Source organism: Ictidomys tridecemlineatus, chromosome 3, assembly GCF_052094955.1.
Source record: "Ictidomys tridecemlineatus isolate mIctTri1 chromosome 3, mIctTri1.hap1, whole genome shotgun sequence".
NCBI lineage: Eukaryota > Metazoa > Chordata > Mammalia > Rodentia > Sciuridae > Ictidomys > Ictidomys tridecemlineatus.
The window spans coordinates 44,767,730-44,779,345 of NC_135479.1; the positions used below are offsets into that span (position 1 = coordinate 44,767,730).

An 11,616-nucleotide genomic window follows, 5' to 3' on the forward strand; every position below is an offset into this window, starting at 1 on the left:
ATCACCTGGCCTCCATGATAGGGAGGATGGAAAGAGAAAGAGGCCTGCAATAGCCGTCCCAGGCCAGGGTGGGGAGGTTGCACTGATGGGCCCTGAGTCAGCCTCCTGCACCCCGTCTCGGGGTGTGGGGTCAGAGGGCTTCTGGGAAGAGGACCAGCAGACCAGGGGACAGGCGATTTCTGCTGGAGGCCCTGGCTGGTGTGTGTCCTCAATGGCCAAGTCATACCCTCTGCTGCTCCCTCTGCTCAGGGCCTGAAACCCATGGACCACAATGGTCTGGCGGACCCCTACGTCAAGCTCCACCTGCTGCCAGGAGCCAGTAAGGTAAGGGGGTTCCTCCCCAGGCCTGCATGCTCTGGCTGGGACACCCAGGGGATCTCAGCCTTGACCTTCACCAGCACCAGTCAGCCCCACGCCCTCCAGCCTCTCCAAGGACTTCCAGGGTCAGCATCACATATTTGATCAGTGGGGAAAGCACCCCTCTCTAGAGAATTTCTGGAACAGTAAGAAGCCTCAGCTGGAGATGAATATCAAATGCCAAGAGCCCGGCGCAGTGGCACACACCTGTGATCCTAGAGGCTGGGGAGGCTGAGTCAGGAGGATCACGAGTTCAAAGCCAGCCTCAGCAATTTAGTGAGGCCCTGAGCAACTCAGTGAGACCCTGTCTTTAAATAAATACAAAAAGGGCTGGGGATGTGGCTCAGTGATCGAGTGCCCCTGAGTTCAATTCCAAGTACTATTAAAAAAAAATTATATGCCAAGAAATTGGCCAATAACATGGTGAAACATTTTCCAACAGGTTTCTTGACTGTAGGACTTGTCAGAGCCTTTAGTACATTAATGGGCTGCTCTGCAATTCTCCATAAGGGGGACTCAATGGCAGCACCTACCCAATTTATTTGACCCCTGAACCCCTGTTCCCATACTGGATGCCACAATAGGCAGGTGGAAGCACAGAGGGCGTGGGGGCACTATTCCAGCGTGGCCAGGCCACCCCCGAGGAGAGGATGGGTTCTAGACAGAAAGAAAGCCCCAGCAAAGGCACGGAGGAGGGGGCTTCAGGGATGCGCCAGAAGGAGCCCATCCAGCTCCGCGGCCAGGTTCCCTCCCGCAGGACCAGGCCCCACCACCAGGGGCCTGAAGGTGGGGTCCCCCTCACCTGAGCCTCCTGTCCCTGCTGCAGAAAATCGCCACAAACTTAGGGGCTCAAAGCAACACACATTTGTTCTGTCACCACTCTGTGGCTGGACACCTGGCAGGGGTCTCAATGGGCTAAAAGTCAAGGCGTCAGAGAGCCGCATTCCTTTTGGAGCCCTAGAGAGAAGTCTGCTTCCCAGCCCTTTCCAGCTACCAGAAGCCACCCATGTTCCTTGGCTCTTGAGTCCATTCTCTGTCACCTCTCCTTCGGAGGCTCTTCCTTGGCCCCTCTTCTGAATTTTTTTTTTTTTTTTTTTTTTTTGGTGATACTGGTAATTGAACCCACGGAGCTACATCTCATATCCCATCCCTTTTAGTTTCATTTTTCAGACAGGATCTCCCTAAATTGCTAAGACTGGCCTCCAGCTTGTAATCCTCCTGCCTCAGCCTCCCAGGTTGTTGCTGGGATTTTAGGTGTGTGCCACACACCAGCCTCTTTCTGCTTTTAAGGACCTCCCCCCATCACCAGGGACCACCCAGATAACCTAGGATAGTCTCCCCGGTTGGGTCTTGTTTTCACATATGCTAAGCAAGCGGCCTACCACCAAGCCACACTCAGACAGCCCTATTTTGAAGTCCGATAATTAACAATCTCAGTTCTGTCGGCCACCTCTGTCTCACCTTTTGTGTGTCAGACAGCATGTCCACAGGGTCCCTTGGGATTAGGCTGTGGTCATCTTTGGGGCCATTATTCTGCCTCTGGCACGCCTTCAGTGCTAATAAGATCATTTTTCCCCCTTTCTCCAGGCAAATAAGCTCAGAACCAAAACTCTGCGCAACACTTTGAACCCCACATGGAACGAGACCCTCACTTATTACGGGATCACAGACGAGGACATGATCCGCAAGACCCTGCGGTGGGTGAGAGCCCGGGGTGCCTGCTCCCTGCTGCCCCATCCCCGGGGGGCCGCCTTGCCCACACACAGCCCCACCCTTGACAAATCCCACTGACCCTGGAAGCAGACTGGGGGTGCACAGTGCGTCTGAGGTGCTGGCTGTGCCCATTGCCTCCAGGATCTCTGTGTGTGACGAGGACAAATTCCGCCACAATGAGTTCATCGGGGAGACCCGAGTGCCCTTGAAGAAGCTGAAAGCCAACCACACCAAGACGTTCAGCATCTGCCTAGAGAAGCAGCTGCCGGTGAGTGGGCCCCGGGCGCCCTCCAGCCACCACGCTGTGCCCACCCATCCAGCGCCCTCTGTGCTGGAGCTCGGGGCCAGGAGGATTTACTAAGCACCTACTATGCACCCCACATGGTTGTAGGTGCCTGGGAGATGAGCAGAACGTCCTGTCTGTTGTAGGCACCGGGCGAGGCTAATGAGCAGAGCAGAGAGAGCAAGGGAAGCGGGCAGTCCCAGGAGCTGAGATGGCGGGGGAGCTGGGAAGGACGTGGGCACACAGGAGGATGTGAAGCACAGGCCTTGCGTCTGGTGACATATTAACAGGCTCACTGCCTCCTGGGCTCAAAATGGCAGGAAGAATTGGGAGGAGACAGTGAGGGCCAGAGACCCATGAGATGAGCAGGCCCAGGGGGAGGTGGGCTGTGAGGCTTGCTCCAGACTGAATGCACCAGCAGCCAGGCCCCCGGGCAGGCGAGGACAGGGGCAGTGCTGGTGTTCTGGGCTTGAGCAACTGGACAGATGAGGTAGCTGTTAACTAGGAACAGCTGGGGCAACGTGGGCTCAGGCGCTCAATTGGACCATGTTAGTCTTGAAGTGTCTGTGAGATCCCCAGAGGAGACAGCAGATAATTTTTTTCCTAGAAATTGCAATTGTTTGCAAACAGTGTCAGAACAGATTTTGCCCTTCGGCCGCCTCTGGCAGCTGAGCCCTGCAAGTGTCTCGGTCTCTGTGTCTCTGCGCGCTCCCCCCGCCTCCAGCCTCCTCCTCTGCACCCCAGTCAGAGGGCTGGAGGGGTCGGCAGGAGTCCCCAGTGTCCTAGGGCCAAGAGAAACACTGGGTCCTCCTCGGCCCAGTGTTCAGGACACTGGAGAGTGGCACAGCGTCCCCCCAGAGCCCCTGCGCTAGAGGAAAGGGAGGGAGGATGTGGATTCCCCGAGAGCTCAGCCCAAGCCAAGGCCCGGGAACCAGTCAACTGCAGCCCGAGCTCCCCGCTGAAGCCTGTCCCATCTTTTTGTATAACCTGATCAAGTTTTATTCCCTTGTCACCTTCTCTCCCACTCACAGACGTTCGTGTGATGGATCTGACCTTTTCTATTTTATTATTAGTCACTAACCACAGGTAACCCAGTTTTTCCAGATGATCTGCATCATTGAGGAGGGCTCTGTGGTCTCTCGCAGCAGCTGTGCACCCTCCCGAGTTCTGATTATGCGCATCAGCGACTGTGTGGGCGTGGATGTGTGTGCACGTGTGAATTGTGTGTAACCGTGCGTCTGTGTGGATGTTCGTAAGTGCCTGTGTGTGTGCATGTAGATGCACAAGCGTGTGTGTGTGTGTGTGTGTGTGTGTGTGTGTGCGCGCGCACACACACGTGCGTGTGTGCCCCTGGCTTGGTTCAGGCCTTGCTGAGTCTTGCTTGAATTTTCTACAAGCTTTTTTGAGCAGTTTGGGGTCACACAGTGGTCCCCGGACGGCAGTTGGGATAACCCTGTCAGTAAAGACGCACGTTGAATGTGCATTTTAGATTTTACCGTCTGTATACATTCTTTGTTCTAAGTAAATACGGAACCAGATCCAATCTATTGGTCTTCATATGAAACAACCCAAATATAATATCCAGTGCCTGAAAAAAGAAGAGCAGAAAATGTCTCTGTTCATAGGTACCAATTCATTTTCACATGTCACACCAATGCCCTCCATCCCTGTGACAGTTAAATCTCACTCGGTCTGAGCCATTGGTACCGTCGGCCTGAGCGCTGGGTTGAGAAGTCTCAGCTCTGGGAAGGTTTGGCCATGGACCCGTGGGAACTGCTGCGTCTCTCTACAGAGCACAGTTCTGAGCACAGGCCAGGCCTGCAGGACAGGAGCCGGGCAGAGTCCTGAGAAAGGCCTCTGGGGCACATAGGGCTCAGCTGGTGGGCAGAGAGCAGAAGAGAGGCGGTTCCTGGTGAGCAGCAGAGGGGAAGAAATGCACAGTCTCATCTCAGGGATAAGAAATGGAGAAGCCGGTTGGGGTGGGCAGATGAGGTGGAGAGTCAGGAAGGTTGGGTCTGACCCCAGAGACAGGCACGGGCACTGCTGAGGTCCCCCAGCATCCTGAGAGGCTGCAGGAAGCAGCCCAGGTCTTCTAAGGTCAGGGGACCCCTTGTTTTCTAGCCAGCTTCCTGTGGCCTGGACAAACCCTTTGGCTTTTCTCTAAGACCCTTCGGGAGGGGAGAGATGAGCAGAAAGAACAGAGAAGACAGGGCTGTGACCACTGGGCAGCACCCCTGCACGTGGACAGAGGAAGTGAGGGGCCCCAGATGGCCTCAGTGGCAGGGGGTAGGAGCCGGCAAGGACAGCCCAGTGACTTCCCTGACCAACAGGTAGACAAGACGGAGGACAAGTCCCTGGAGGAGCGAGGCCGCATCCTCATCTCCCTTAAGTACAGCTCGCAGAAGCAGGGCCTGCTGGTGGGCATCGTGCGCTGCGCACACCTGGCCGCCATGGACGCCAACGGCTACTCAGACCCCTATGTGAAAACGTGAGTGTGTGGCGGTGGCCTCCTTCCCCTCCTCGTCCCAGGGATGGGAATCCCGCGTGGCCAGCTGTGGCCCAGCATGCGGCACCTGGGGAGCCCCAAAGGGCAGTGGGCACTGCTGCATCTGTCTACAGGGCCGGGTCGTCTTGGGTGCTCCTTTGGCAACTTGGGAGGTGAGTGTGGCCAGCCTGTTTCACAGGTGGAGAAACTGAGGCCCAGAAAAGCTGGAGTGGCTTCCCAGGATCACACGGAGAAGAGTTATCTCCTAATGCCATAGTCAGGCCTCTCTTGTGACTCTGGGGCCCAGAGTCATGAGCAGGTTGGCGACCACCTTCGCTGCTTGGGGCTCTTCACAAACAGACTATAGTCTGAGTTCTTTGGCAGACTGTCCTGAAAGGAGGTGAGGGTGCCCAGGGGGCAAAGAGGGGACACTGAGGAGGCCCAGGAACTGAGGCCATGGGCACAGCTTGGCCCCACAGGGAAATCACGCTTCTCTTGGCACAGTCCTGGGACACCATGTCCATTGGCCACCGTCAGATTTCTGTCACTTTTTAAATCATGTCAAAAATGATGCAGCCTTTTTAGAGAGCAGCTGGAAGTTCCTCAAAAGTTAAGCCCAGAGCTGCCACGTGACCCAGAAGTTTCCCTTCTAGGTTTACACCAGAGAGCACGGAAAACATGCCACACAGAACCGTGTCTATGAATATTCATAATGGCATTATTCATAATAGCTAAAAGTAGAAGTAACCCAAATGTCCCCATCTACTGATGAACAGATAAATAAAATGTGGTTTTAGCCATACAAGGGAATACTACTCCGCCGCTGAAAGTAATAAAGTACAAGTTGAACATCCTTAATCCCAAAATCAGAAATCCAAAATCTGCCAGATGTGGTGACACACACCTGTAATCCCAGCAACTGGGGTGGCTGAGGCAGGAGGATGGCAAGTTCGAGGCCAGGCTCAGCAACTTAGTGAAACTCTGTCTCAAAATAAAAAGGACTGGGGATGTGGCTCAGTGGTAAAAGGTCCCTGGGTTCAATTCCCAGTACCAACAAAGAAACAAAGAAGAGCAGAGGCCCAGGGCCGTGCGTGGGCAAGGAAGTCAGGATAAAATGGGGAGCAACTGCAGAAGGCACTGGGCTTCTCTTAGGGGTGATGCAAATGTTCAACAAGTGCTTGGGATGGTTGTGCATTTCCTGAATATACTAAGAACCATTGGTTGAAGACTTTTAAAGGGTGCATTCTTCAGTATGTGAATTATATTTCAATAAAGCATTGATTGGGATTAAGCAATTGAATTACCCACAGCTCTAGGAGCAGATCTCATACATAGAAGGGGACAGCTACATTGTTGAAAAAGCTCAGGCTCCCAGAAAATGGTACTGAGCACTACCACTTGAAAACCAGCAAATTGGGCCCTGGCCTCAAAAAAAAAAAAAAAAATAGCAGAACATTGTATTCGGGTGTATTAGAGACTTCAGTGTGAGAGGAAACTGCAATTGTTAGAAGACCACCAGAAAACTTTTTTGGTATCAAAAATGGAACCCAGGGGGGGCTAACCACTGAGCCACATCCCAGCTCTTTTTATATTTTATTTAGAGACAGGGTCTCGCTAAATTGCTTAGGGCTTCGCTAAATTGCCAAGGCTGGCTTTGAACTCTCCATCCTCCTGCCTCAACCTCCCAAGCTGCTAAGAGCATGCGCCACCTGGCCCGGCCCAGGAGGCTGTCTTTATGACATTGGAGAGAAAGTTGGCAGTGTCCAAGACAATTGGAAAATGTGTGTTCTTGTTGGCCACCTTATCTTCCTTCCAGGTTTCTGTCCTGGACATCCACGTGCAGGTGGAAAGCTGTTTGTGGCAGAGTCATTTGCAATAGCCACGAACCAGAAATAGCCAAACCTTTGTCAGCAGAATAGACTAATAGAATGTTCCCGGTGAGCAAAACGAAGTGTCGTGCTGTTGAAATGAACAGATCGGCACTCGATGAATCAACGCAGTCAGCTGCCCAAAACGTGCTGAGCCAAAAGCCAACCACACAACTGTGCATGCGACGCGGCACTGTTTATGTAGTTGGCTGTCCATATCCGTGGGTTCCGAATCCTTGGATCGAAAATGCTATTTGAAGGAAAAACTGCAACCCCCTGGGCTTCTTTACCTGGCACTTTCCCTTAAGCAATAGGGTGTAGCAATTTTTTTTTTCTTGTGGGGTTAGGGATCGAACCCAGACCCTTGTGCATGCAAGGCAAGCACTCTACCAACTGAGCTCTATCCCCAGCCCAGTGTGCAACACCTCTTTACACTGCATTAGGTATTGTAAGGAATCAACAGTGACAGAGTACAGAGAGGGTGTGCACAGCTGGTGTGCAAATACTAGTTTTTTTTAATCTATCTACCTACCTACCTACCTATCTATTTATGAGTGTTTGGAATTGAACCCGGCTGCTCTACCAAGGGGTCCAGTGATCCCTCTCCAGGCACAAAAAGCTCTGCCAAACCCTGCTGGCTTGATCTGCATCCCATGACCCCTCCCCATCCCCTATCCTTCCCTTGGTTATAATTCCAGATACCTGAAGCCAGATGTGGACAAGAAGTCCAAACATAAGACAGCCGTGAAGAAGAAGACCCTGAACCCAGAGTTCAATGAGGTACGAGGGCCTGCTGGAGCCTCACGAAGGGCACCCCTCTCCTGGGGTGGGTGGGCCCGAAGGGGCTGAATTCTCAAAAAGCCACAGCAGGAGCCGGAGGGTGGTGGGAGAAGGAGGGTGGGAGCCCCGGCTGTGGGAGGGGGGTTGAAGCGCCTACTGGCCGGGCTGCACCCAGACACAGTGACGCACATGGGGAATTGCTGGAAACCTCTTCAGAGGATCCAACTGATGGAACTGCGGCCATGTTGGATGTAGGGGTGGAAAGAGGGAAGCTTTGAGGGGACTCCTGGGTTCCTAGATAGGAGACAGGTATGGGGAGAGGGATATGAAGAAGATGGGAGAAGCTTTGGGTGGGGCATGAGGATTCAAGATACCCAGTGACCTTGGTTGGGGGGGGGAATACCAGGTGGATAATTAGGTCCTCAGCACAGGGGGTGGGTACAGCTGGTGACAAATCTAAGGGGGTCCCCCACCAGTGAGAGGCATCATAGAGGCCCTCAGGCAGAGCCTGAGCCACACCGGGGATTCAGGGCAGGCAGAAGAGGCTGAGGAGCTGCTTCCAGAGAGGAGGGGATATCAAATTTGGAAGGTCCCAAAAGCTGGCAGGAGAGAATGTTCCTCAAAGGCAGGCCTGGACAGCAAGGCCAGCCTGGGTAAAGTCAAAAATGATAAGGGCTCCTTCTGTGCACTGAGGCAGGGTCAGGGGGCCTGCAGGCATCTGGAGAGAAGAGCTTCAGGAACCGAGGAGCAGATGGGCGCAACCCCAACCCTCCTGCTCCCTCCTCCATGCCCTTACCCCATCTCAGACCCCTTCTGGCCATGTGGCCTTGGCCCTGACACTCCCCTTCTGGCCAGCAGGAGTTCTGTTATGAGATTAAGCATGGGGACCTGGCCAAAAAGACTCTGGAGGTCACCGTTTGGGATTATGACATTGGAAAATCCAACGATTTCATTGGTAAGAAGAGGGTGCGATGGGAATGCTTTTGAGTCAATTGCTCGTCCTGGGTTTGGATAATGGCAGTGGCTCTGAATCAGGCCACAGCCCCTCCTCACAGGCCTCTGGAGAAAGCTGGGGCTGTGGACCACTTGCCGCCAATGTATGGAGCCTTAGATATTATTCAGCCTGTCCCCAGGGAACAGGCGACGGGCCCAGAGAGGGAAAGAGCCCTGGGAGGGCCACAGAGCAGTCTGTGAGGGAGCTGGGACAATGCTGGTCAGCAGCTGAGGGTGGACTGTGAGTCCACATGGCCCCTGGCTCCTGGTGGCTATGACAACTGGGCACAGTGCCCTTCTCTCCCTTTTCTGGCCCCCATTCCTTGCCCCTCAGAGCACAGAATCTAGAAGGGAGCATCTACCCAAGGGCCCCCAGGGAGTCAGGTGGTCCCTGAGTCCCTGGCCGCCCCTCTGACCCCCTTGCAGGCGGTGTGGTTCTAGGCATCAATGCCAAGGGCGAGCGCCTGAAGCACTGGTTTGACTGCCTGAAGAACAAGGACAAGCGGATCGAGCGCTGGCACACGCTCACCAACGAACTCCCGGGGGCTGTGCTTAGCGACTGACTGCCCCTCCTGCTGCCATCTGCCCCTGCCACCTGGGCCCCACACACAGGCCTGGCCCTGGGCTTCCTCACATGCCACCAAGGGCTGTGGCTCCCACACTGGGCAAGATCCAGGATGCCTGCTTGGACACACGGCCACTACAGCCCCGACTTGGAGGACACAGAGGGAGCACCTCGCCACTCCAAGGGGCAGGGAGGACGGACCCTGGAGACCAGGGAGGACTGGGCCTGCTTTCAGCCCCCTGGGGCCCTGGAGGGCTGGCAGTGGGAGAAGGCCTGGGCCTCAGCACCTGCTAGGGCAAGGGGACAGGGCCACCCAGGGGCGAGGGTCCTTCAGAGGTCAACAGTAAGGCACAGGCTGAGAGGGCAGAGGTGAGGGGCGCTCTAAGTGGAGCCAAAGAGAGCAGAGGAGGGAGGTTTCCACCACATCCGTTCCTCTCCAGCATCAAGGGGCAGTTGGAAGTAGTCCGTGAGGAGAGTCCCAGAGACTCCGAGAATGAACAGGGGCACGTTGGCAGGTGCTTCACTCACTGGTCTATAAGCTGCTGGGGGTGAGACGTGAGGCCTGTCTTCCAGGAGCTTCACCGTCTAGTCAGGGAGCTGGACACAAACCATTACGACAGAGGGTTAAGGAATGCCAAGACCGGCCCAGCCTGTGCACCAGTGCGGTGGACACTGCTAGCAGCTGTGGGGAGGGGCAGGGCGGGCTTCCTGGAGGCGGTGCCTCAGCAAGGCCTTTAAGGGTGAGTGGGCCTTTGGGGGCAGAAATGAAGGGCCGTCCAGGCAGGGGGAATGATTTGCAAAGGCTGGGAGAGGAGGAGTAGAAGGTGATGGGACCAGGAAGCTGTGCGGACCCTGGGGTTTGGTAAGTTGGGCAGGAGCTGGGCTTATGGCAGGTGGTGGGAAGTGGCGGAAGCACCATGATGTTGGCTCAGAGTGGTGTCCTGTCCTCAGACCCAGCTCTCCCACCCTGACCTCTTTTCCTGAGGGACCTCAAAGATGGACCATGCCCCTGCTTCTTTCCACCATGGACCCAGTTAGCCACAGAGGAGAAGAGGGTCCCTCACACATAAAAAGAAGCAACATTCCTCCTGTCCTCTTCCCTCTCCCCTCCCTGCTGGGTTCAAGCTGGGTATTGGGGCCCCTCATGGTTGCTCATGATATCCCCGGTCCTACCATAGCAATGATGTCCCTTTCAGGGACTGGCTCTGTCCTCTGGGAGCTGATCTTATTCTCCAAGAAGGGGTTTAAGAGCATCTCAATCCTGGAGCCTTCAGGAATGCTGGATAAACAAATGCAAAGCCAAGGAGTCGCAAAGCCCACTGTGTTCAACCCATCAGTGCATAACGGGTCACGAAGGCCCAGAGAGGGAAGGTAACCTGCCCAGGGACTTGCAGCCCTAGCATATCTGGAACGGGGACTTGTGGCCACTCCAACCCAGAACTCTGAACCCCACATTTCAGGGAAAGTAGGGAGCAAAGTCCACGGGGTAGGGGCCGCCAGCTGCCATCGAAGGGCTTGCCCCTGTCTGCTGTTCACCCACACAGCTGTCAGGGCTCCCAGGAAGGAGGGCTGGACCTTGTGCTGCAGACACAAAGCACATCACCCATCCAAGGTTCAGAGGGATAATTCAAGTCCAAGTGCCCCTTAGTCCTTTCCCAGTCACTAGGGAAGACAGAACTCCAGCCTCCCTCCCCCCACAGTATCTGACCTCCCTTGTTGCTCAAGGAGACTTGGTTTCCCCATCTTAGGGGTCAGCAAACATTGTCCCTAATGAAATTTCACAACCCTATAAGATGGGTAGAGTGGTCACCACCATTTTATACATAAAATAGGTGCAGAGAAGTTGAGTAGTTTGCCAAGGCCACATAGTTGGGAGGAGGTACACTAGGAGGCAAACACAGACTCTTTGATGGATTGGGGGTCAGGACTCCCCAGAGGTCCTTCTCTCCTGGGATGTTGGGGATTCGGTAAAATCTGGTGCCACCTCACCCTCTAGTTGGCTTTAAACCATCTGTGCCACTTAGGGCTCTATCTACCAAAGCCCACACCCCTGCCCTGGAATTCACCTGCCCCCTTGGCCTCTGAGTCTGTGATCAAGGGGAAAAGGGCAAGGAAGGAGACTCTGTGGGGCCTAAGGTGAAAAGTGGCCTACTTTTAAGGGACCTTTGTCTAGTTGAGCTGAGTATCTTCTCAGCTTAGAGCCTCAGCAACCTGAGAAGAGGTGGAAGAGCTAAAAGGGGCTTTGAGTCCCACCTGGTATGACTTCCTCATTGGACACATGGGAACTGAGGCCAGCAAGGGGAAGGAAATCAGCTGAAACAAACCAGGATTGCTGGCACCCAAGCCAGGGCCCACCACTGCCACAGGCTATGCAAAAGTGGGCCTGCTCCTGAAAGACAGTTGTTGATCACAGGAACAGTCAGGCTACGAGGCGGGGCTTCTGGCCAGCTGGCTCAGGTGCAAGCAGGGGCGCAGGTAGGAGGGCTGTAGGAAGTGACAGAACCTTGTCCAGGATCCTGGCGCTGTTCTAAACCCAGGCACAAGAAAAAGCACTTTGAGAAGCTGCAGAATT

At 54.6% G+C, this 11,616-nt stretch overlaps 1 protein-coding gene across 2 annotated transcripts in view; it reads left to right on the forward strand.

The window, feature by feature from the left end:
- Nucleotides 1-10,347, forward strand: part of Doc2b (double C2 domain beta) — a 25,406-nt gene extending 15,059 nt beyond the window's left edge. For both annotated transcript variants that reach the window (XM_078042611.1, XM_078042612.1), the window contains 7 exons: nt 250-324; nt 1,945-2,054; nt 2,212-2,338; nt 4,684-4,841; nt 7,405-7,486; nt 8,345-8,441; nt 8,906-10,347. In XM_078042611.1, coding sequence (XP_077898737.1) covers nt 250-324; nt 1,945-2,054; nt 2,212-2,338; nt 4,684-4,841; nt 7,405-7,486; nt 8,345-8,441; nt 8,906-9,042 — 786 coding nt within the window. In that variant the 3' untranslated portion in view covers nt 9,043-10,347. The remainder of the gene's footprint in view (nt 1-249; nt 325-1,944; nt 2,055-2,211; nt 2,339-4,683; nt 4,842-7,404; nt 7,487-8,344; nt 8,442-8,905) is intronic.
- The last annotated feature ends 1,269 nt before the right edge of the window (nt 10,348-11,616 follow it).